The sequence below is a fragment of the Microcaecilia unicolor genome, chromosome 5 (assembly GCF_901765095.1).
Source record: "Microcaecilia unicolor chromosome 5, aMicUni1.1, whole genome shotgun sequence".
NCBI classification, from domain to species: Eukaryota; Metazoa; Chordata; class Amphibia; order Gymnophiona; family Siphonopidae; genus Microcaecilia; species Microcaecilia unicolor.
The window spans coordinates 53,947,441-53,974,784 of NC_044035.1; the positions used below are offsets into that span (position 1 = coordinate 53,947,441).

At 42.7% G+C, this 27,344-nt stretch overlaps 1 protein-coding gene across 1 annotated transcript in view; it reads right to left on the reverse strand.

Moving 5' to 3' along the window:
* The window catches only part of CRTAC1 (cartilage acidic protein 1), a 495,959-nt gene that overhangs the window by 26,090 nt on the left and 442,525 nt on the right, over window positions 1-27,344 (reverse strand). The window contains exons 10-11 of the mRNA XM_030204795.1: window positions 21,965-22,065; window positions 15,387-15,555 (exon numbers count right to left, since the gene is read on the reverse strand). Coding sequence (XP_030060655.1) covers window positions 15,387-15,555; window positions 21,965-22,065 — 270 coding nt within the window. The remainder of the gene's footprint in view (window positions 1-15,386; window positions 15,556-21,964; window positions 22,066-27,344) is intronic.

Genomic DNA, 27,344 nt, shown 5'->3' on the forward strand with positions numbered 1-27,344 from the left:
ATATATGCAATTCAATGCCTGTGCCAAAAGTGGTATATAGGTCAGACCAAATGTAAGGCCAAACAGAGGATAGCAGAGCACTTGAGTAATTTAAGAACTCATTAAAAAAAAAAGCGTTCTTGGTTGAACATTGGGACCAGCATGGCCATTTAGATAATGATTTAAGTTTTGTTGTTTTGCCTCAAGTACATCTGCAGTGGGGAGGGGATGTGACTGCTATTCTGATTCAAAAGGAACAACGTTTTATATTTAATTGGGTCACAGTTGTCCCAAAAGGGTTGAACAGGGGGACTGAGTGGATCAGTTAATGTTATTGATAGCAGAATTAACCTATCAGCTTTTCAGTAGGTAGCTGGCAATAGTTAAAGGGTGTTTACTTCAGTGTGCATGTGTCAATGTTCCAGTACGGCGGGGAGGAGAGATGGTTAGGATAGCCTTCCCGTGGGTAGCCAAGAATTAATTTAAGTTGTCATTTTGAATTATGGATATGTTTCATATACTGATTTTAAATGTAGGTATAGGTAGGAGTGCAGAATAACAACAATTTTTTAAAATAGTATTAATTGATTAGGTAGCTATTAATAAGGTTAGCTTTTGATTGATAGCAGTTAAAATTTAATGCCAAGAAGTGCAGAGTGATACACTTGGGGTGCATAAATCAAATGGAGATGTACCAGATAGGAGAAGAGAAATTGATAAGCACAGCCCAGGAGAGGGACCTTGGGGTGATGGTGTCCAAGGATCTCAAGGTGACTAAACAATGTGACAAGGTGATGGCCACGGTCAGAAGGATGCTAGGCTGCATAGGGGTATAACCAGCAGAAGAAAGGAGATGTTGATGCCCCTGTAATAGTTGTTGGTGAGGCCCCACTTGGAGTATTGTGTTCAGTTTTGGAGGCTGTATCTTGTTAAGGACGTAAAAAGACTTGAAGTGACAAAGTGACCAAAATGTTATGGGGTTTGCATTGTAAAACGTATGAGGAGATACTTACGCACCTGAACATATATACCCTAGAGGAAAAGAGAGACAAGGGTGATATGATACAGACGTTCAAATATTTGAAAGGTTTTAATTTCCAAACAAACCTTTTCCAGAGATGGGAAGGTGGTAGAACTAGAGAATATGAATTGAGGTTGCGGGGAAGCCGACTCAGGAATAATGTCAGGAAGTACTTTTTCACTGAGAGGGTGGTAGATACCTGGAATGCCCTCCCTCTGGAGATGGTGGAGATGAAAACAGTAACCAAATTCAATAATGCTTGGGATAAACACAAAGGAATCCTGTATAAAAGGTGTGGAACCAAACAAGCTTAGAAGTGATTAGTAATTGGGAAGCGAAGCCAGTGCTGGGCAGACTTCTACAGTCTGTGCCCTGACCATGGCTGGACAGATTCAGCCTTTGTAATGGAAGAACAAGGCCAGTGATGAGCAGACTTCTACAGTCTGTGCCCTGAAAATGGCAAGGACATATCAAGACCAAGTATACGTATCATATCATATCATATCATATCTTGTACTATGAGTTTATCTTGTTGGACAGAATAGATGGACCGTACCGGTCTTTATCTGCCATCACCTACTATGTTACTATATGTTACCATGACTCTGATGGCCTAGCCTCGAATCATGGGCTAGCAACTTGTAACACCATCTGAAATGTCTCAGCTGGCAACAGAGAGGCTCTTCAGATGTGCGCCAGATGTGATGCAAAAGAAAACAGATCCCAGATAAACTGCTCAAAAACAAAATCTCTTTATTAAAACAATCACCTGATTTGGTCCAAGTTTCATCCACTCATGGGCTGGTTCAGGGGTACTAAAAACAATCATCAAAACAACAACTAACAATGATGCTAAGACCATCAAATAAAAGTACAAACATGTGGAGGGGCATTTTCGATATAACATCTAAGTCCGACTTCAGACATTTTGAACAAAACATCCAAAATCTGAATAGGAAAGAAGGTAATTTTTGAAAAAAGGAAAACGTCTATCTTTTTTTTTTTTTTAAATACCATTTCAAACAAGGTTTTGTGCTTTGTACTTTTGGGGGGGGGGCATTTTTGAAAAAAAAAGTCCAAATAAAAAAACATACAAAATCAAGCCATTGGGATGGAGGAGGGGCCAGAATATTTATTAGACTGGTCCCCAGTCATCCCAGGAGAGCAATGGGGCACCCTAGGGGGCACTGCAGTGGACTTCAAATAAATGCTCCCAGGTACACATCTCACCATTGCTCCCTTATCTTTTCTGGTGAGCTCCCCCCCCCCCCAAACCCACTACCCCCAACTGTACACCATTACAATAGCCCTTATGGGTGAAGGGGCCACCTATATGTGGGTACAGTGGGTTTCTGGTGAGTTTTGGAGGGCTCACAGTTTCCACCACAAGTGTAACAGGTGGGCCTGAGACCACCTGTCTGTTGTGCACTGCAGCCACCACTAGACTACTCCAGGGACCTGCTTGCTGCTGTGATGGACCTGAGTATAACATTTGAGGCTGGAATAGAGCCTGATAAGTAATGTTTTAAATCACATTTTGTTTTGGAGGGGGGTGGGAGAGGGTCAGTGACCACTGGGGGAGTATGGGGAAGTCATCCCTAATTCCTTCCAGTGGTCATTTAGGGCACCTTTTTTTGCTTTATTCATTATAAAAATAGGTGTAGCTCAAAATGTCTTAGCTTTAGTCCTGGAAGGTTTTGTTTTGTTCCATCATGGCTGAAAAATGTCCAAGTCTTAGGAACGCCCAAATCCCGTCCTTAAAATGCCCCTGACACGCCACCTTGAGATTTGGATGCACTGCAGATGAACAGCATAGAAACATCTGAAAAATAGGTTTCACAAATACCAATTTGGGAGAAAAACGTGCAAATGCTGCTTTATGCCACTTTTTAGACTTTTTTCTCTTTCTGCAATCAGAATCATAAATAATCATAAGTAATAGCAAAACATAAGGAGAAGCCTGCATGGTGCATTATTCCATTAAAGACTTCATGGATGTATCATGAGAACATTATCATTAATTATAAAAACAGGCATCAGAAGTGTATTATTGATGCCTGTTTTTACAATTAATGATAACTAGTGCACATGATGTTATTCCTGAATCCCACATTCATTCATTCATTTATTTAAGTATGTATATACTGCTTAGACCTAAGTGGTTTACAGTTTCATTTTACAGACACTGGGTCTGTCCCTAGTGGGCTCAAAGTGTAAGTAGTACATTGTACTACTGTTGTACCTGGGGCAACAGACGGTTAAGTGACTTGCCCAGGGTCACACGGAGCTGCAGAGGGAATTGAACCTGGTTCCTCAGGAACTCAACACACTGCATAGGTAGCTATTTACTTATTTAGTTTGCCGCTGTAACTGGCAACCTAGGCCAATGTCAGCCGAAGATGGTTTATAAATGGTGTTAATGTTAATATATGAAAAGTAGAAGTTAAGGAGTTAGGCTGCAAAAGAAAATCATCTATTGGTATATTGAGTGTAGCTTGCATTTATGTAAACATCATTACAGGGAACAAGAAATTATTTAATGTTAGAACGGTGTGTGAGTGGTCAGTGTGAGTATGTATGAGTTTATATGGTAAAATTAGAAAGGAGGTATAGTTGGATCTATCACTCAGAAGATTTTTTAAGAATACTTTGTAAGCAAATTAAGAAAAAAGTACAAGTAGTTACTTTTTTTCTGGAGAGATACTATTATATGTAACTAGACTGAAATTAATTTACTCATTAAGAAGGAAAGATAAATCCTGAAAACTGAACTGGTTTGCAGCCCTCCAGGATTGCAGTTTGACATCCCTGCTCTAGAAAACATATAACAAATGTCCTTACCATTATAAGAAATTACAACACACAAAGAAGAACCCAGTTTGAAACTAAATCTGAAATCTTCTCTCTTTAATAACATTCCATTCCAGGAATTTGTTGTGAAAAGGGTGATGGAAGATATTCTCCGCTTACCCAATTTTGTCTATGGACAAAAGCATGGAAACAAGTCATTTGAATTCTTAACATGAGGTGGATTATTTGAATTATAGAAATAGTGATGAATCTCTGATCCATAAGCCATCAGCACATGGAGATACAAATACTAACCTCTATCTTAAACTTCACCTATAATCCATTTATCTACCTGCAAGCAGGGTTGATGGTCAATTATTATAAATCTTTTGAGGCTGTCAGTTTTCTTCTGCTCCTCTGGGCTTCCAGCTCAATCAGACCCAACTTCTACTGGATCACAATGCCATAAACCTTCATTTGTAACTACCAAGGGATTTGTCTCCATCATCTAACCCAGACATTGTGGTGATCATCTTTGGCTAGAGGCTACAGACTGTTTCCTTGCAGAATGTGGTATTCTTGCACTGTCAGTCTGGTCATTAGGTGTTACTGTTATGCAATAGCTGTGATATCTTTCCCTCCAAGGGTGGTGAAACCCTTCTACCATGGTATCTCTAGCCCTCGAGTACCTTACTGCACTACTGCTTGACAGAACTACTAAAGAGCCACTGGTCTGGCGGCAGCTACAGCTACTAGTTTCTTGAATCTGTATTGCTATGATCCCAGACTAGAGACAATGATGTAACATCTATGGGGTGGAGCTACATAGTTGGCGTCCTATATCACCATTCGCCATTTTCTGAACCATTGTTCGCGATGGATTGAAAGGAAACATACTTTTTGTTTTTGTTTTTCAATATTTCTCCTGACGAAGATTGCGAAACAGTGGGTCCCTTGCTGTCGGGAAATCTAGCAAGATAAAGCGAGTGAGAGCAATACCTTTCAGTATTGCCCACTTTGAAATTATTCAACTTTACAACCGGAGTTACGTGTGATTTAAAACATTGAACATATGAATTGAACTTTTCACTTGTCGACAACGTGGATTAAGGACACCTCAGATACAGAAGAGACAAAAGTATCCACGTTTCAAGATAAGTGTTTGTTTTTGAATACTAGAGTGGATTCTATTAGATGAGTCCATTATTCAAATGTGTTTCCACTTAAAAAAAATTTTTCACACTATTAAGAGGTTTTTGAAGTAATTATATAAGTTCTTTTCTTCCATTTAGTATTCTCTGTAGTGTTGAGCATTAATCTGGACTTCTTAATAATTAACTGAAATACTCCACTTTCCGTTTTTTTGGTTCACAGGGCCTTTTTCTCCCCAAGATAGGGAGTTTTTTTGGCACTTGGGGGTTTTTTTTTCGGAAGGGAGGAGGAGCCTATGATGCTGGCCAATTCAGTGGAGTCCTAATTTAAGGTTCCCTGGGCTATTGAGGCTACTTGATTTCTATATATATTATACAATATTGTTCATGGTTTTGCATCAATCTACAGAGCATACAGCAGGAGTGAATTTTTGTATTTTGTTGTATATTATTGCACTCCAGACAATTGAAAAAAATTTTTTATGATCCCAGACTGCAATTCAATAAACCCTTCTCGTAGCAAGTGGTTAGAACATGAGTGCTTTTTGGCATTTTCATGTAGTCCCATGCATAGTTTAATGAATTTATGCTAATTGTGCAAAAATGTCTTTTCCTGAAAACATTTATGAAACATTACTGGACTTAATTTTTCTGAGACCAACCAATATTCTACATTCCTCCTTTACTATACTTCTTGACCAGCTGCTTTATCTACCAGCTTTGTGTGAAAAATCCCCTCATCTACTGAGCTGCGCAACCATTGGACTAGATGGGCAACTGTTATTTACAAGACAACCAACCAGAAATCCCCCACTCCAAGGTATGCAAATCAGAGAAAATATCCTCTCAATGCATAATTAAGATCTGTAATTCATTGCTAGTGGATGTGGTAAAAGCAGTTAGCGTAGTTGGGTCTAAAAACAAAAGGTTTGGACAAATTCCTGGAGGAAAAGTCCATAAATTGATATTAAGGTAGCAGACTTGGAGAAAGCCACAGTTTATCCCTGGGGAAAAGTAATTGCTACTATTTGGGATTTTGCTAGGTACTTGTGACCTGGATTGGCACTGTTGAAAACAGGATCCTGAGCATTATGGACCTCAGATATTCCTGAGGCATAAACGGGGCATTTTTAGGTACAATGGATTTGGAGCTTCTACTCAGGGGCGTAGCCACGGACGGGCCTGGATGGGCCCAGGCCCAGCCACATTTGCTCCAGGCCCGCCCACCCTAACTAGCCCCAACCCAACAACATCCAAAACTCATTTTACTAACCGGACTGAAGCCATGACTGCAGAAGCAGAGTAAAGCTGGCTCAGCCTTCCCCTTCTCTCTCAGCTCTGGTCCTGCCTCATTTCCTGTTTACGCAAGGGCAGGAGACTGAGAGAGAAGAGGAAGGCTGAGCCGGCTTTACTCTGCTTCTGTAGTCATGACTTCAGTCCGGTTAGTAAAATGAGTTTTGGATGTTGTTGGGTTGGGGCTAGTTAGGGTGGGCGGGCCTGGAGCAAATGTGGTATACACAAAAGCACATATGAGTTTATCTTGTTGGGCAGACTGGGTGGACCATGCAGGTCTTTTTCTGCCGTCATCTACTTTGTTATGTATGTTATGTGCAACTAATTGAATTGCTTAGACCTTGCTAGAATTGTGTGTGTGTGTGTGTATATGTATATATATATAGTGCCCACCCATATTAACTCTGGGCCCAGCCAAAATGTCAGGTCTGGCTACGCTACTGCTACAGTTGCTACATTGTGCCAGCTGATAGGATGGAGCTGTTCAAAAGGTTTACAAGAAGGAGTTAGTTTTAGTAGCACTGAAATGTTTTGTGTGTGGCATATTAACGTGCAGAAATATAGCAAAAAGATACAATGGTGATAAACATAGCACTCTTTTGATGTAAATTATGCTGCTTTCTGCAAATTTGACTCCAGTGACAGCAGAAACATGTCCCATAATGAGAATCACGGCAGCTGTATCGTAAGATACCACTGCCATGTTCCCTTTTAAAAATCTAATTAGGTGTGCTGGGATCACTGTTTATACAGGAGGCAATAAACTTGAGATTGTGGTACACTGTATGCAATAGCCTCTCTTGAGAGGGTTTTCTGTTTAAAGAACACCACAGTGTACCTTACTGCAGTGTTTGTGAGCAGACTTACAGAGACGGCATCACAGCACAACCTGAGCTATTAGAGCGATATATAACCTAGTTATTGCTATTTTTGCTCTAGACTTTACATACGAAACATAATACAGCAATAGATAAGCACTGTATAATCAATCCAATGTACCCAATTTAATCCCTGGTGCTTGCCGCAGACCTGGTTCATCTATAGCTTCTTTTTCACATCTTTGCAATTAGGGATCTTCAGGGATTACTTCATGCTTTCTTAAACTCTGCTACTGTTTTTCCCTCTACTGTCTCTCCTAGAAGGACGCTGAATGCACTCTCCAGCCTTTCCGTAGAGCAACATTTTCTGATATTATCATGTGTTTATACCACGGGAGCTCCGTATCATAATCTCTTGTTCTAGAATCCCTTTCTATTGAAAAAGGTTTGCTTCTTGCTCTTTATTTATATCTTTCAGCTACGCAGACATCTCTATCAAAACTCCTTCCCTCTTCTCCCTTGTCTCCACATATTTAAGGGTCCAATATTCAGCCAACATAGTCATTTTTTTAAAATGATGGACATGGTGTTTAAAAAATATCTGGAAATTCAGCACCCCTCTCCGGATAGTGGCCAGCACTGAATATCTGGATGATGTGGTCAGCACTGGGACTTAGGTGGACAGCGGTGATGCTCAGTCCACTATCCAGATAACTTAGGACAGCCGTTTTTACTGCCCTAAGGGGTCCTTTTACTAAGCTGCAGTAAGAAATGGCTTTAGCACACCCTTACGTGGGTCATTCCCCCATGCTGACCATTTTTAAACAGTCATACAAATGCTTTTTTGTCAATTCTTTTCATTAATGGCTGTGAACTAATGTTCGCTATATCAAAACAACGGGTGTGGAATCACAACTTCAGTATAGAAAATACAACAAAACTAATGATCCACTAGGAAAAATAAGAGACTCGTGTTCCAAATAATTATAAGTTAAAGGAAGGAAAAGCCTCAAAGAGCTCCAAACCCGAAGGTTTATAGAGCTAAACGTGATCACAAAGATCTGCTCTTCATCATCGGCTAAAAAACCTTCCCACAGTCTTCAATTATCGAAAAGTTTCAAAATATTTCAAAACATTTATAATCTTATCATATGTAATCCAATGTCCATAGAAAGCATGATGCTGAACGTATCTTACCTAAAAGTCAGCAGGTGCAGAGCACTGTCTGCAACTCCTCGAGGAAGGAGGCTGGCTTGAAGAGTTGCAGGCAGCGCTGGTCTGGTTCAAAGAAAACATAATTGACATGTGGAAAAGTAATCAAACACTTAGACGGAAATTTTAAGATAAAAGTAGCGAAAATTCTTGATTTCAATAACAGAAATTGCTTATGTCTGTCTAACTTGCATAGCTATTGACACGTTAGGAGAAACTTGAACTTTTTTCCACCACAAAAAAAGTCACACTTTCTAAAGTAATTTCTCAAAACATTAATCTTATCATTTTCTGAAGAGAAGGAGACTAGGAGGGTAGCACGAGATGAAATGTTATCCTGAGTAGATTCTGAAAAAGCTGTCAAATTCACCATCTCTTCCTCTCTTATGGACAACTCATCCATTCCTTCCGCACTCTGGCCGCCTCTCAAAATCTTCTTAGGTAAATAATATTTTGTGATAATAATTGTTTTAGCATGTGTCAGAGCTAATACTTCGTTGGCATATTTTCTCAAAAGGATCTCACCAGATTGTAATGCACACACTGGGAAATTCAAAAATCTCAAGTTGGTAGCCCTAATCTGATTTTCCAAATTCTCCACCTGTTTTTCTAAAAACAGACTGTCCTTAATCCCAGACACTCCCATTTGTTGGAGCAAACGAACCTGAGACACATTCTTTGGCCGCTGTCGGAGACGGAGTGCTGGGCTTGATGGACATTTGGTCTTTTCCCAGCGTGGCAGTGCTTATGTACTTACTAGTAAAAAAGGCCCGTTTCTGGAACGAATGAAACGGGCGCTAGCAAGGTTTTCCTGGGAGTGTGTATGTTTGAGAGAGAGAGCCAGAGTGAATGTGCGGGTGTGTGACAGAGTGAGACTGTCTGTGTGACAGTGTGTGTGTGAGAATGAGAGTGTGTGACAGGGCCCCCTCACCTGTTCCTAATACCCCTCACCCCGTTCCCTCCCCTCCTTTTCCTCCTCCTTCCCACACTTTGGGTTCCTTAAGGCTTTCAAAAGTCTATGTACCCCCGTGGCCCTAACGCCCAGTATCCGGATACCCCACCGCTTTCCTCCTCACCCCTCCCCCAAGATGTAATACTTTCACGTCCTTCATTTTTTAAAAAAAGTGTCCTATCTACCCTGTGTACAAATGCCCGGCATTCAGATTGTTTTCCTTTCCCAAATGTTCATGTCTTTCAGTCCTTCAGAACTCCCCCCTCCCCCATTTAACACTTTCGGTTCCTTCAGTCTTTTAAAACTCTCCTATCAACCCTGTGTCCTAATGGCCAGCACTCAGATTGTTTTGCTTTGCCAAATTGTCCGTCACTGATGTCACTGACGTCTTGCGTGCCTGCCTAGAAGACCACTTCCGGCAGGCACGGTCCCAGGCACATCCTGTTGGAGGTGAGAATTATTATATAGGATGTACTTTTTACAGAAACCATCCTATTGACTCCATTTATTATCCACATCTCCTGTCTAGGAGACCATTTGCTGAGAAAATCCACAGAGCTGCTGTACTGGACCTTGTAGCGTTGCCTCAGTCCTCTTAACCACTGTCCATACATCAAACAAAGAAATGTGCGATGCTTCCACTGAGGGAACTGGTGCTTCTTTAGAAAATTCAACAGCCTGTAAAGAAAAATGTTAATGAAGAGGGAAGTGGCTTTGGCTGCTGCAAGCTTACTATATCCCCTAGAAGAGAAAAATCTTCATGGGGTAAACCCCCACTAGGGGAAAGATGAAAAATAGGAAGGTCAGGGAAATGCTTCTCCCCTGAACTCAAAAAGGTACACGAGTCCAATCCTGCAGTTAAAAGAGAAGGATTATCTTTATTAAGAGATATCAAATGTCTTTCAATGGAGCCTGGAAGCAAAGGTATACTTACTGCCAGGTACTTAACTTTGGCCTTACGCTTCCCCATAATGAAAGATGAAAATACATACACAGTACTTGGAAGGGTTTGGATATTCCAAAGAATAAACACACAGAGTCTGGGCCCACTGAGGCTCCACAGGGACTCATAAGGGGCCTGGCATGCCCCTTAGGGCATGCCCTGTGGCCGCGCTGCAGGAAGTTGCTGTGATTTATTCCTCACAGCGGCCCCCACTTATAACATCAGCGGCTGGGGAGAGAATTCCAGGGACAGTTCTTAACCCAAGATCTTCCGGGTACCTCCAGGTGTGTTTCAGGCTCACTCTCTCACCCCTCCTTCTCTGGCATCTGCAGGAATCTGTGATTTATTCCACACACCGACCCTCCTTCTCTCAATGCAACTATTCTATAAGCGCATACAAGAATAGTTGGAATGCCTTGACATGACCATGCTCCTCCCACATTAACGCCTCCCTTTGCATTAACACACAACAGAAGTTGGGCATGCTATTTACAGAAGCATAAGTCTGTTACACGTGCAACTGCAAGTTAGGGCCAATTAGTGCTTTTTAATGCCAGTTATTGGTAATCACCAATTATTTGCCAGGTTAGTACCAATTAATCATGTTTTGTGCGTAACTTGTCCTATTCTTTAATGATACACTCAATTGTGCATCTAAGTTTTGGCACCATTAACAGAATTTGGAGAAGAATTGCCGTTATAGAATACTAGAGTAGATTGGCATCAACACACCTACATTTAGGTGCTAACATTTATGACAGGTCTATTACGTGCATAAATTTTAGTTCCTAAATTGCAGGCATAAATGTTGCATGCAAGTGTTGGCCCCATCTAAGCCCTACCCATGTAAACACCTCTCTGACAATTCCAAGCTATAGCATTTTAGCACGTAATTACAGAAGAGCAGTTAAGCGCATTATTACCATTTACGCACGCAAGCTGATTAAATTTAAGTGACCTGTTATAGAATGAGATGGAATATCCCAGTGTTTGAGGTATCATCCCCTCCTTTTTTCTACTAGTTCTGCTTGTCACTACTTTTACTATTACAGATCTATTAGTTGATGGCATAAGGTATACTTTAGAATCACAACTGAAAATTCTAGGGGTAATATTAGATCATTTTCTTACTCTTGGACCCCAAATTCAAGCAGTAACAGTAAAAGTGTTATGGAAGCTTAGAGGGATTACAGCTTATCTTGAATTACTTTTCATTTTACAGTGCAGACAATTATACTAGCACATCTTGATTACTGTAACATTATATACATGAGGAGTCAGGCACCGATTCAGAACAGACTTTACAGAATACGGCCACGCGCCTAATTTTTAAAATCTCAAAGTTTGAGCAAGTCACACTTTTGTTGTTGACGCTTCGGTTTCAGTTCAAGGTAGTGCTATCTTTAAAATGTCTAATTTACATAAGCGTTGGAAGCAAAAATACATAGTAAAAACTTTTTTAGATACATTAAAAGCAGGAAACCGGCCAAAGAGTCGGTTGGGCCGCTGGACGAAAATGGTGTTAAAGGGGCGATCAAGGAGGACAAAGCCGTAGCGGAGAAATTAAATGAATTCTTTGCTTCGGTCTTCACCGAGGAGGATTTGGGGGGGACACCGGTGCCGGAAAGAATATTTGAAGCGGGGGAGTCGGAGAAACTAAACAAATTCTCTGTAACCTTGGAGGATGTAATGGGTCAGTTCAGCAAGCTGAAGAGTAGTAAATCACCGGGACCTGATGGTATTCATCCCAGAGTATTAATAGAACTAAAAAATGAACTTGCGGAGCTACTGTTAGAAATATGCAATCTGTCCCTAAAATCGAGTGTAATACCGGAAGACTGGAGGGTAGCCAATGTTACTCCGATTTTTAAGAAAGGTTCCAGAGGAGATCCGGGAAATTATAGACCGGTGAGTCTGACGTCGGTGCCGGGCAAGATGGTGGAGGCTATTATTAAGAATAAAATTGCAGAGCATATACAAAAACATGGACTGATGAGACAAAGTCAGCACGGATTTAGTGAAGGGAAGTCTTGCCTCACCAATCTAATGCATTTTTTTGAGGGGGTAAGCAAACATGTGGACAATGGGGAGCCGGTTGATATTGTATATCTGGATTTTCAGAAGGCGTTTGACAAAGTGCCGCACGAAAGACTCCTGAAGAAATTGCAGAGTCATGGAATCGGAGGTAGGGTATTATTATGGATTAAGAACTGGTTGAAAGATAGGAAGCAGAGAGTAGGATTGCGTGGCCAGTATTCTCAGTGGAGGAGGGTAGTTAGTGGGGTCCCGCAGGGGTCTGTGCTGGGCCCGTTGCTTTTTAATGTATTTATAAATGACCTAGAGATGGGAATAACTAGTGAGGTAATTAAATTCGCCGATGACACAAAATTATTCAGGGTCGTCAAGTCGCAGGAGGAATGTGAACGATTACAGGAGGACCTTGCGAGACTGGGAGAATGGGCGTGCAAGTGGCAGATGAAGTTCAATGTTGACAAGTGCAAAGTGATGCATGTGGGTAAGAGGAACCCGAATTATAGCTACGTCTTGCAAGGTTCCGCGTTAGGAGTTACGGATCAAGAAAGGGATCTGGGTGTCGTCGTCGATGATACGCTGAAACCTTCTGCTCAGTGTGCTGCTGCGGCTAGGAAAGCGAATAGAATGTTGGGTGTTATTAAGAAGGGTATGGAGTCCAGGTGTGCGGATGTTATAATGCCGTTGTATCGCTCCATGGTGCGACCGCACCTGGAGTATTGTGTTCAGTACTGGTCTCCGTATCTCAAAAAAGATATAGTAGAATTGGAAAAGGTACAGCGAAGGGCGACGAAAATGATAGTGGGGATGGGACGACTTTCCTATGAAGAGAGGCTGAGAAGGCTAGGGCTTTTCAGCTTGGAGAAGAGACGGCTGAGGGGAGATATGATAGAAGTGTATAAAATAATGAGTGGAATGGATCGGGTGGATGTGAAGCGACTGTTCACGCTATCCAAAAATACTAGGACTAGAGGGCATGAGTTGAAGCTACAGTGTGGTAAATTTAAAACGAATCGGAGAAAATTTTTCTTCACCCAACGTGTAATTAGACTCTGGAATTCATTGCCGGAGAACGTGGTACGGGCGGTTAGCTTGACGGAGTTTAAAAAGGGGTTAGATAGATTCCTAAAGGACAAGTCCATAGACCGCTATTAAATGGACTGGAAAAATTCCTCATTTTTAGGTATAACTTGTCTGGAATGTTTTTACGTTTGGGGAGCGTGCCAGGTGCCCTTGACCTGGATTGGCCACTGTCGGTGACAGGATGCTGGGCTAGATGGACCTTTGGTCTTTCCCAGTATGGCACTACTTATGTACTTATGTACTTATGTACTTATGACACAACACAAAAAGATTATCAAATTATGGAAAGAAAATTTAGCAAACAGAAAAAAGAATGACACCTAAGTGTAATAATAATCAGAAAAAGGAAAAGATACAATATCGTCCACAATAGCAAGGAAATTTTTCAGGCCTAGATCAGAAAAGTTTACAGCAGAAGAAGTAAGAATTCCAAAGAACATCAGTCTACCAGCAAACCTAGGGGTTCCTTTACCAAGCTGCTGGAAAAAGGGCCCCCAGTGGAGGCATATGGATAGCTTCTGATGGTATTTTAAGCATTTCCTTAAAGTACTTCTGCAATATTTCCATTGGGGGGGATTAAAGGTGACTTGGGGAAATTCAGAATTCTAAGTTATTTTTCTCAGCTGATTCTCCAAATATTCAAGCTTCTGATATAAAGATAACTTATTTTTAATCATACTATATCCTAGTTCTTGCAAGGTTCCAACTTTCCACTCATAGTAACATAGTAGATGACGGCAGAAAAAGACCTGCACAGTCCATCCAGTCTGCCCAACAAGATAAACTCACATGTGCCACTTTTTGTGTATACCTTACCTTGATTTGTGCCTGTCTTTTTCAGGGCACAGACCGTGTAAGTCTGCCCAGCACTATCCCCGCTTCCCAACCACCCGCCCCGCCTCCCACCACCGGCTCTGGCACAGACCGTATAAGTCTGCCCAGCACTATCCCCACCTCTCAACCACCAGCCCTGCCTCCCACCACCGGCTAAGCACCACTCGAAGGCACCAATCCTGGTAATATGTTCATCTATCACCTGGAATTGTTCCACAACTGCCCCAAAAGAATTGAGAGCTTGTATTGCATATCAGAGTGTCTCAAGCGTCACTACAGCTGGTCTTGAAATTTCTCTAACAGCAAGTTCAGGAAGGTCCCCCCCCCTTAACAAAAGTTCTTTCACTCACAATAAGTTGTAATTGAAGGAACCATCCTCCATATCAAACCAAATTCCTAGGCTCAGGGGAGGATGACACTACGGGAATGGGGCCTCCAACAGATCAGGCACTACAGAGCTGCCTGCACTCTGTTCCTCTCCTGCAGCGAATCTTATTGGTTGCTGAGGAGCTGCTCTCTCTCGACAGGACCGATGGGCATTTCCACTGACAGAGCCAAAGGTAGTGCCAGTTCAGCTGCTCCAGAGTTGTCTGACGGGGTGGGGGGGGGGGGGGGTGTAAACTGGCTGCAGAGAGAGAAAAGCTGGTTTTCCCCTTCCCCCTGCCCATTCTCAAGCTAAATGGATGCTCCACACAACAGCAGAAATCTGGATGTAAGACAGAGCTCCCCCGCAAGTTCATCTTATTCAGACACCACCTTGGCCTCAATCTCAATCATCTCCTGCTATTTTTAAATAATGTTTATTCATGGTTTAGCTCTAAATTATATGTCCAATCTTACATGCTTATCCAGTAGAAATCACGATAGCGCTTCTAGACAGTATTTAACTCTTCACTACTCATTTCTTAAAACATTATTTATAAAACTGACTTTTCACTATTGTTTTCATACCAAGCGGCAAAATGGGGAATTTATTACCTAAAAATTTAAGACAAATTACCAACTAATTTTTTGTAAAACATTAAAAACCTTTTTATTACAAAGGTTTTCTTCATGCTGAATGTTTTTGAATTGATTTAATTATTGATGTAAATTCTTGGGTATGCCCAACGTCTTAGGCTGTAAATCTCACTGAACTCATGAGGTATGTATGTGTTATAAATGCCCATTGTAATGTAATGTAAAAATCTGTGTGTAACACAAGATGCTTAGAGTCGTTTAGTACATTGGTTATAGTGCGGGCCGCTACCAGTCACTGGGGCAATTACAGAAAACTTACCCAGACCAAAGTGTGCCACTGGTTCCATCTCACACAGGTAGCCTGAACCACCGTCAATGACTCGAAGATGTGCTCCACTCTTCTTAGTGTACAGAACAACCTTTGCCCCTCGTGCAAAGGCTCCGAATTTAGTACGTGGTATCACTCGCAACCAGTTGTTATTCTGACCCTGTACAGGAGCAGACGGCATTACAGCATGTTTTACTTAATTGTACTATAAATCTAAGAAGGTTGTAAAATATCATTATGGCTCTCTGAGTGTAATCTGTAAAGGAATAGTCTTAAGCAAACAGTAAGCTTAATGGGATGTTGGAAGCAGGAAACGCATGCTTTGAATAGTAAATACAACTGCACTGAATGGCTGGTACTGCAGTTCCTGAGAAGTGTTCTTTCTTCCTGATAAACGCACCTCCTCTGCATTGAGATCCAAGAACCTCTCCAAAGAGATACACACATTCTAAAGCAATAACCACCCATTAGAGAATATGGGGGAAGCATAGTGCTATTTTTCAACTTACTGAACTAATACATTTTAAACATTTGGAACTAGATTCTACATATGGTGCCTGAAAAATCGGCGCTGAAAATATTTCTGCATATGCGTTTTCTGTAAACCGTGCCTAGATTTAGGTGTGGTTTATAGAATATGGCTAGCAGCCATGCCATCCATTTACGCCAAGTAAAACTTAGTGTAAATACCAGTGCTTAAGTTAGGCACAGAGCAGGTGTTTTCTATAACTGTGCACTTAGATTTCTGGAAAGCCCACGGTCCGTCCATTCCATGCCCATGGCCACGCCCCTTTTTGGCAGCATGCATTAGAATTTACGTGCACCACACTTTACAGAATATGCCTAGCAAGTTGTGCTTGTAAATTCTAATTGCTAATTAGTATCAATAATTGCTTGTTAAGGGGCAATTATCGGTGCTGATTGGCTTGTTACTTGTAATTAAATTTGCACGTGCAAATCCAGAATACATCCGGATTTGTGCATGCAATTTCATTTGCACTATATAGAATCCTGGAGTTAATTTGGAAATCTGCTGGCTTGTCAGAGTATTTCAAATTCCTTATCGAAGACTTTTGGATCTGCTAATCGCTTTGGCTCTTCAAATTATTTTGCTCAACTGGAATAACATTTTGTTTATTGATTATGATGTATGGTGGAATATGGTTTGTCTTATCACTAAATTGACGCTGTAGCTGCAGAGCATTTTTTATTATTATTTATTTATTTCAGAATTTAATGCATTGCCAATCTAGAGCACAGCCAAATCTAGGCAATTTACAAAATTAGGGCCCCTTTTACTAAACTGCACTAGTGATTCCTGCATGGCAAATGTGACAAAGCCCATTCAAAACGAATGGGCTGCGTTGCATTTTACAATCCAGGAATTACTACTGCAGTTTAGTAAAAGGGGCCCTTAAAAAGTAAAAGAGAAAAGACGCAGAAATTAGAACTTACCTGCTTTCCTTTAGTCTCTCTGGACCGGCACAGATGGGTTACGCACACCTACCAGAAGATGGAGACTGAGAACACTCTGAGCTTGAAGTGTGTGTATAAGTGGGCTGTGCAGGCCCCTGAAAGTCAGCCTATGAATAGAAAAGCAGATCCATGGACGAAGAGCCCACTGCAAGAGGAAACCCCAAGGAACAAGGAAAGACAACCAACTACAGACAATGAAAGAACAAGTGAGGCCTGGCCCCCTTGCTGAACCACTGCCAACGAGCCAAAAATCCCCAGACCTGAGCCAAAAATCCCCAGACCTGTCGTCTAGGAACAGAGCACTAGGAGGGTTCCTGTAATTTCTTCATGTTTGTCTTTTTTTCTTTTTTGGTTGCATAACTTCATTTGTGTGCGCCCTGAGAAAAAGAAAAAGTCACACTGTGCCTTACACTGTCCTGAAAATTAAAAAAACAAAACAAACAAAAAAAAAACCTCTGGTGAAAGCAAACAGAGGGACTAAGGGAAAGCAAATTAGCAGATAAGATCTCATTTCTCCTTCCCTAGCGTCCCTCTGGACCGGCACAGATGGGAAGTACCAAAGCAGTGACTTTATGGGTGGGACCCTCAGAGCCCAGATTCCAACAATTGAGCCCCAAAGGTTTCATCTTACCGTACCTGCACATCCAAACGGTAATGACGCACAAAGGAATGCAAGGAGGATCAAGTCGCCGTTTTACAAGTGTCAAGTGACGCTACCAAGGAGTGCTCCACCCAGGAAGACACCTGAGCACTAGTGGAATGAGCATTCAAAAGGTCCAGTACTGGTCTCCCTTTGAACAGATAGGCAGAAGCAATGGTCTTCTTGATCCAACGAGCAATAGTCACTTTGGATGCCGCCTCACCTTTCCTAGCACCCCTGACTATCACGAAGAGCTGGTCGGTGCGACAAACCTCTTGTGATACCCTCAGGTAATGCCTCAGAACTCTGCGGACATCTAGACAATGAAGATGACAATCTTCTTCTGAAACAGAAAAATCACCGAGGACGGGAAGCACCACGGACTGGTTGACATGAACCAGAGAAACCACCTTCAGTAGAAAAGAAGGCACCAAACGCAACTCCACCATGTCTGAGAAGGGCTCTGACAGGACAATGCCTGAAGCTCCAAAACTCAACACTCGGAGGTCACTGCCACCAGAAACACTGTCTTCAGCGTGAGATCCTTTAAGGTGGAACCGGACAATGGCTCAAACGGCAGAGAAACTAATACCAAAAGGACCAAGTTGAGATCCCAAGAAGGAATTGCCGGATGCACGGGTGTTCAGAGATGCTAGACCTCCCCCCCCCCCCCGGGATATTCTGTATGTCAGGATGAACAGCCAGAAACTTGCCTTCCCAAGTGGCCGTGAAAGCAGCCCAAGACTGCTACCTGGAAACCACACTAAATGTCTGGAATGACCATCTTTCTGCAAAAACTGCAGAAGAAGCGGAAGAGATGCCCTGAATGGGACCACCCAATGGTCCTGATACCAATCATCAATGACCCACCAGAATGATATAAGCCAGCGAGGTTGACTGCCGACAGGAATGCAGAAGAGTATCAATAACAGAGGATGAATAACCTCTTTTCCTCAAATATGCCCTCTCAAGAGCCATGCCATAAGACAGAACCAACCTGGGTTGTCCAGACACACTGGACCCTGGGCCAGCAGAGAGGGTAATGCCAGTAGGAGAAAGGGCAGTTCCACCAAGAGACAGACTATATGATTCAGATATGCCACCGCCATAGCATTGTCAGAAAACACCTGCACCGCCTTGCCGAGCAGAAGGTCCTGAAACATGGCCAGCGCCAGGTGGATTGCTCTGGTCTCTAAGATATTAATGGACAGAACTGCTATCTCCGGGGACCAGTGGCTAGGAACCAGTGGGCCACTCAGCTTAAAATATTGGCATCTGTGGAAACCACTGTCCATATTGGGGCCTCCAGGCTGACATCCTCTGTTAGATGAGAGGTCACCAGCCACCACCGTAAACTGGCCTGTGTCAGAACCCGAAGAGGCAATCTGATGTTCAGATCCTGAGACTGAGGCGACCAGCGTGACAGAAGAGCTGCCTGGAGAGGATGCATATGTGCCCTCTCCCACCGAATGATGTCTAAGGACACCACCATGGACCCCAACACTTGGAGATATTTGCTCACCTTTGGACACCAATTCCAAAGGAGCAAGGACACCTGGCCCTGCAACTTCTGAACACACTCATATGTCAGAAATACCCTGTCCTGAGCGGAATCAAAGCAAACCCCCAGGTAGGTCAGGTTCTGTAATGGCTCCAAATGGCTTTTGGCCAGGTTTATCACCCAGCCCAGCTCCCGAAGCAACTATACCACCCGGTTCTGAAAGGACTTCACCTGAATGAGCCAATGGTCGAGGTAAGGATAAACAAGAACTCCCTCCTTTCGCAAGGCCGCTACCATGACCGCCATTACTTTGGGAAAAAATGTGAGGCACCATGGCCAGACCAAAAGGAAAGCACAGAACTGAAAGTGTCTCCCAAAAAAGGCAGAGCAAAGGAACCTATGGTGGGACTTCCAAATGGGGATGTGAAGATAGATCTCAGTGAGGTCCACAGAAGTCAGGAACTCCCCAGGCTGGACTGTGGCAATCAAAGATCAAAGAGTCTGCATGCAGAACAACAGAACCCACAAAGCCCAACTCATACCCTTGACATCAAGGATGGGCCGGAAAGAACACTCCTTTTTGGGGGACCTTAGACTCTCCAAAACTCGATTAGTTTGTCCAAATCCTCACCAAACAGGAGCGAACCCTGAAGGGAAACTTACTAAGCTTAGATTTAGAGGCCGCATTTGCCAATCAACCATGCAACCAAAGAGATCTCTGGAGGCACGGAGTAGATCAGAAAGGGCATCGGACAAAAAAGAAGCCTCCATCTCAATCTTGGCCACTTTTTGATCCACTAAGGACCAGTCTGGCACCTCTTCATCGAGGACTCATTCAGGCCAATGAAAACAGACAAGCAATCAAGCCACCACAAATGGCGACCTGCATCCCAAGAGCAGCCACTTCAAACTCCTGCTTGAGGGGTGTCTCCATACACCAGTCCTTAGGGTCCCTGAGGGTAGTACCCCCATCACCAGGACCATGTTTTTCTTAGTAACTGAGAAACCATCAAATCCACCAAAGGAGGATGCATGGTCTTCCTATCCTCCTTGGGAACTGGGTAGAGACACATTATAGACTTGCCAGATGAAAAGGGGCATCAGGCACCTTCCACTGGGTCTGTATAATGTACCTGATATCTTAATGCACAGTAGCGGATGTCGAGGACTTTCGGATACCTTTCAGCAGGGGATCCACAGTCTACGGTGGCTCCTTAGGAGCCTCCTCAAATTTTAAGGTGGCCAAAACTTGGGCAACAAGTTCCTGGAGCTCCTTCCTCTGAAAAATGCAGACTACGAAGGAATCCTAACCTGGCAGCAAGTCATTAAGTCATTCACTCTCTTTGCCAGGCCACTTCTGATCTGCCAGCTTTTCTATGGCCCAGTCAGGATCCTCCTCTGAAGGGGAGTATCCCAGCTCCTCTAAATCCTCCACGTCCCAGTCCATGCAGTGTTTCTTGGTGGGGAATCCAGAAGATGATCCCACAACTGGATCCTGCAGCCAGATCCCTCATGTCGCTGACAAAAGGCACTGCACATGGCCAGGACAAAATCCGGGTGAAAATCCACTGATGCAGGGCCAGGCCGCACAGCACTAGAGACTGCCAGCTCTCCTGCGGTAATAGGCTCCACGACAGCGGTTCCAATAGTGGTAAGGGATTCAAAATGGCAGCAGGATCAGACGCCGCATCTGAAGAATCTCCAGCTTTAACTACAGTCCCCAACATCACATGCAACTCAACCGCTGATCCCGACACCGAAGCCAACGGAGCCCGCACCCCCACACAAAACGACCTGCAGCCCAAAGCATCCACCCCTTCCCCCCGGGCACTGACAGGAGGCACAGTGGTTCAACTGTGGTGCTGCTATGGTGAAGAAGAGAGTGGGAACTAGATACACACTGAAAAGAAACTTCCTCCGGGCCTGTTAATAGCAGCTGAAGAGCCAAACGTCTCCTCAAAGAACAACTCAAGAAGCTCCCATGGAAATAAAACTGCTCTTTGTTGTTGTTGTTTTTTTGTTTGTTTTTGTATGAAAAACAAGCAGAACAGCTGCAGATAGATCCCTCACCTCTAGACAATCCTGGTGCCCTGCAGCAGCCAAGAAGAGCCGAGGACACTGAGTAAGTTTGTGGGGGGAGGGTCTCAGCCGCCTGAGTTTGGCACCCCTGGGGTGAGAGAGACCCCCCACAAGACTCAACCCCTGTCTGGTCAGCAGGCAAGCCCGGTTGTCTAGATGTCTTTTTTTTTCAACCCTCTTGTCTCTTTATACTAGAGCTGGGTCAGAAAGAGGTTATTTAAAAAAAAAAAATTTTATTAAAGAAAGACCTAAAACCCAAAGGAACTGCAAAGACTTACCACTTCTACCATCTGCTGAGACTGAGAACAGACTGGCTTTCAGGGGACTGCACGGCCCACTTATACACACACTTCAAGCTCAGTATGTTCTCAGTCTCCATCTGCTGGTAGGAGTGCATAACCCATCTATGCTGGTCCAGAGGGACGCTGGGGAACTCCAATTAACTATAGGAAAGAACAAACGTTATAAAAACCTTACATCCAACATAAAAACAGCAAATAAGTAAAAAATACAAAACAGGCCAATGCTACTACCTTTGCCCTTGAATTTCATTGAATTCAATCCTCTCGCAAGGTGTGGGAACCCTCAAGTGTTATTTGAAATTGACTGCACTGCACCTCACTTGTAATCTTAATGTGCAATTTCCGTGCACACAATCTTATTTATGTATCTGTTGTTGTTGGCGAAATTTCTAATAAATGTTGAACTCAAGGACTATATACTAAATGTACACAGATTAGACAGAATCATCTTTTAATCTTACTAAAAGATATTAGCCATGAATAAAATGCATCATAACTAACTGACTACAGTTCCTGTAGGCTTGTCTCCCCAACTCCACCCCATAATCCCAATGCCACCTCCCCAGTTTACCTGGTTTCCTCTGAAGACGGACAAAGGCTGGGCCATAGATTCCCCATGGGATAAGACTAAATCCAGTAAGCCATCCCCGTCAAAATCAGTCACAGCTCCACCTGAAATAATACATTTCCATCCTTTTAGTCCATCTCTTGTTGACTTAAGAGGTTATGGCTTTCACTCCAAAATAGGGAAAACCAGGGTCCAGATCTGAATTTCACTGTACAGCTTTGTGCAAGTGATTAATGTCACTGGTTCCCCACCTCTCTTTCGCAATGTCTCTGAGAGATTGCCAATGACTTAGTTTTAGAGTATTCCTTTACTTAAATCCTTTCTATTTGTTTGCATCAATATTTTTTATATTGTCATTTTGTTAATGCTATATGTATAGTTTATTTACTTAGGGCTCCTTTTACAAAGCTGCGCTATCATTAGCGGTGCGCTGAATGCAAAAAAGCCCATGGGAAAAGAATGGGCTTCTTTGCATTTAGTGCGCCACTAATCGGTAGCATAGCTTTGTAAAAGGACCCCTTAATTATTATAAAAAAACATGATATACTGATTCCTATACCTTGTACATCAAAGCGGGTTACAATACAACAGATATATTACAGTAATATTTGCTTGGGGTTCACTATAGATTAACAGAGCAGCAAGTTCACAATGGTGGGACTAGGTGTATAGAAGATGTCAGTAAAAAAAGGAAAACATGGTACACCCAGGCTCCTATTTGTACTGTGACAGCTTTTACTCCATTTGTGGTCTTCTTTCTCTATGTTACTAATATCACTAGTGGGGTCATTTTATAATGGACATACACCGAGTATGTGTGTACAAAATGGTCTGTGCATTCAGTACTCTTTTATAAGGGAGTAATAAACATATACACAGAAAGTCATGCAGAGAAGTATGCACCGAGGGCATGTACTGCACTGAGTGCAAAAACAGATGTACCCAGATTCAAGTGCCTGGCATATATAAAAATTATCCTCTTCGTATATATCACATGCATGCTTGAGTTCTGTATAGTTGGGCTCCAGTACTTTCCACTGGAAATCTGTTCCAGGTGTGCACCACCTTCTCTTAAAAATATATATTTTTTCCTATTCCTTTTCAGCTTCTCTCTCTTCAGCATCCTTGTCCTTGAACTTTTCCTTCTACGCAAAATGATACCTCCTAGTACAATACTCAACCCTGTCTGTAGGATCTCTCTCCTTTCCCTTCTTCTACAAAGTATATCTGTAACTCCTTAAGGCTCTCTGTATATATCTTATAGTGCAGATCATGCATCATTCTGAGGACCCTCTTTTGAACTGGTTTAACCTTGACACATTGTGGCCGGATAAATACTAGTTCTTCACCACCACCACCACATATAAGGTTATAACTCTGAGATTTCTCAAAATGTTTAAGTACCAATGTTACCTTAGTATTTAAAAGGCACAAAGAAAAATGTAAGGATCTCATTTTAATGTAAATTTTGAAAAGTCTGGTTAGATCTGTTGCTCAAAATGATTCTCAGCAAAGTTGTGCATAACTCAGGGTGAAACATACAGGTGTCTTTTGGGCCAAGTCCAATAGCAATCAAATAAGAAAATCTCCAAATATGAATGGCAATTGCTCAGAAATAGGCATACAAGTAGGAAATATGGATGATCATCCAATGAGCAGGAAAATCAACATTTTGATCGACCTTATTACTGTATATCTGTGTCATTTTCCTATTTTGAGACCATGAGCTAACCCTGAGTTAGAGAAACCAATTAGTCACTTCCTCTATTCGCAGTGTTATTCTTCTGTGACAGCAACTGGCAGCTTGGATTCTTTCCAGCTCTACTGCCCATTGCCATGACCAACATAGGATAGTCTAACTCCTCAGTATCACAGAGACCCGCCTAATGTCAGCCTGTTCCCATGTAGCACTCTACAGCACTGACCACCTTATACACATGTAATTCCCCATAATAATGGGGATTACTAACTGGCTCATTTTCAAACGAGAAGGACGTCTATCTTTGACACAAATCGGAAGATGGGCATCCTTCTCCCAGGGTCATCCAAATCGGTATAATTGAAAGCTGATTTTGGACATCCCCAGCAGCTTTCTGTTGCAGGGACGTGTCAGAGGCGTAGCAAAGGCGGGACTTGGGCATGCCTAACACATGTACGTCCTCGAATCATAATGGATGACTTTACCTGGTCCTGTTTTTCTTACGACCAAGGCACAAAAAGGTGGCCGAAATGACCAGATGACCACTGGAGAGAATTGGGGATGACCTCCCCTTACTCCCCCAGTGGTCACTAACCCCCTCCCACCCTCAAAAAACATCTTTCAAAATATTTTTTGCCAGCCTCAGATGTCATACTCAGGTCCATCACTGCAGTATGCAGGTACCTGGAGCAGTTTTAGTGGGTGCAGTGCACTTCAGGCAGGTGGACCCAGGCCCACCCCCCTCCCTACCTGTTACATTTGTGGAAGAAATAACGAGCCCTCCAAAACCCACCAGAAACCCACTGTACCCACATCTAGGTGCCCCCCCTTCACCCAAAAGAGCTATGGTAGTGGTGTACAGTTGTGGGTAGTGGGTTTTAGGGGGGGGGGGGTTGAGGGCTCAGCACACAAGGTAAGGGAGCTATGTTCCTGGGAGAATTTTATGAAATCCACTGCAGTGCTCCCTAGGGTGCCCAGTTGGTGTCCTGGCATGTGAGGGGGACCAGTGCACTACAAATGCTGGCTCCTCCCATGACCATAGGGCTTGCATTTCGTCATTTCTGAGATGGATGTCCTTGGTTTCCATTATCGCCGAAAATCAGAAACAACCAAGTCTAGGGATGACCATCTCTAAGGACAACCAAAATATCAAGATTTGGGCCTCCCTGACCGTATTATCAAAACGAAAGATGGACATCCATCTTGTTTCGATAATACGGGTTTCCCCGCCCTTCCATCGGGACATTTTGCGAGGACGTCCTCAACAAAACGTGGGCGTCCCTTTCGATTATGCCCCTCTAAGTGTCAAAATGTAGAACCCTTCAGAGTTTCCTGAGGGGACAGTTTAGGAATTATGAGTGGTAAAGGATCCAGCCCAAGGGTGTGGGTTCCTGGGTAAGTTATAGAGGGAAATGTTTGTAGTTGTTGAGTGAGAGTGTGGGAGGAGTTAGGAGTTAATAAACATTGTTGATGGAAGGTATATGAAGTCTTCAGTTGCCTGTAACCCCGCCAAGACCCTTGGAGGAGAAGGGGAGTCCTGGATGGGTTCAAGAAACTAAGGCTGACCAAAGAGGTGGTTTCTGCTAATTCCAGCATTAACCGTGAGAAGTAGGAGTGCTCCAGGTGGGAAACAGGGGATCCAGCCTGGAGCAGGAAAAGTGAAGAGCTGTTCAGAGTCAAAGGTGTTAGCCCAGAGAGGTACTCCTTTGGAGGAGAGGAGGTGACAGACAGGGAGGTCTGATCAATAGGAAGATATGCTTGCTGCACAAGTGCTGCAGGTACAGCCTTAGATTGTTTCACCCAGAAGGGATGGGTATGGACAGGAGGAACTGTAAATATGTATATACCATGGGGGAGATTCTATATATGGTGCCTAAAAAAAATCGGCCCTGAAATCAGTGCTACGTGTATTCACCAATTATAGAATATGTTTAGTTGATATCTCAGTGCTTAAAACTACATGCATCCATTTACACCAATGAAAATGTGGCGTAAATCCTGGTTTGTAGATTTATGCACACTGGGTCATATTCTATAACTACTGCGTAAATTTTGGAATGCCCATGAAATACCCATTTCCCCGCCCCTAATAACTCACCATTTTGCCTGTGCATGTTAGAAGTTCGGCACACTTTGTTACAAAATATGCATAGTAAGTTGTGCACATACATTCTAATCAGCTCTAATCAGTGCTCACTATAGCTTGTTAAGTGCTGTTATCAGTGATCATTAGCTTGTTAAGCTTGTTATTTTACGTGCATCGTAATAGAATCTGTTTGGATTTTGGCATGGATCTCTAGGCGCACTATATAGAATCTGGGGGTATATCCCTAAATTGCTCTGGATTTACAGTTTACATATAAGTACATAAGTAATGCCATACTGGGAAAAGATCAAGGGTCCATCGAGCCCAGCATCCTGTCCACGACAGCGGCCAATCCAGGCCAAGGGCACCTAGCAAGCTTCCCAAACGTACAAACATTCTATACATGTTATTCCCGGAATTGTGGATTTTTCCCAAGTCCATTTAGTAGCGGTTTATCGACTTGTCTTTTAGGAAACCGTCTAACCCCCTTTTAAACTCTGCCAAGCTAACCGCCTTCACCACTGACTGTTCAAAGAGGACTTAAACTGCTTGTTGCAGAGTTCAGCAAAGTTTGGTTTTGCACAAAGCTACAAATCCTTGGTGTGGAGAGTATGTCTTGGAAGTGAGAGTGAAACACTTGCTCCTGAACTGATCAGCCTCAGGTAGTGGCAGCAGCAGTAGTAGCCAGGTAACTAGTATATAAGAACATAAGTGCTGACATACTGGAACACACCGGAAGTCCATCAAGCCCATTATCTTGTTTCCAACAGTGACCATACAGGTCACAAGTAACTGACAAGAACCCCAATGCTGCAATTACCATCACGTAATACCCATCCTGCATCAAGAGACTATCTACGTCTCCATTTTCCAAATTGTAAGAATCTCCATTACAAATCAATGTTTGATGCTAGTTTCTCATACCAAGCTACGAAGCAATGGAATTACCTCCCAAAGTCAATTAGGCATGTTTCTAATCACCTAAAATTCCATAAATTGTTGAAAGCATTTTTATTTATTGAATTCCTTGCCACTGTAATTCTCTAAGCTAGTTTGTTATTTTCAAATGACTCATTTTACTGTTTTGGTGTTACACCTCTTATTGTCTTTTACTTTTGATCAATCCTTATTATACTTTGCTTTAAAGTTTGATATAAGCCACATTGAACCTGAACTTGTTTGAGATAATGTGGAGTATAAACGCTACAAATAAATAACACTTGATGCCCAAATCCCATAGTGCACAACTCAAAAGGGGACATGGCCATGGGAGAGGCATGTGCAAGTAACATGGAATGTTGCTACTATTTGGGTACTTGTTACCTGGATTGGTCACTGTTGGAAGCAGGATACTGGAATAGATGGACCATTGGTCTGACCCAGTATGGTTATTCTTAAGTTCTTATAAGAAGTAGTTGTAGTAGTAGTAATATTAAAATTTGAAATCAAGTTTAGTCCAGCATCAGTTTTGACACTATAGGGCAACTTTGTAATAGACACATTTTTGAAAATTTTGCAGGCATCTTATTTTATGTAGCTTTATAAAATAGTGTCCTACTATAACCCCAGTAGTGCACAAGTGCTCCGAGGCAGCTGTA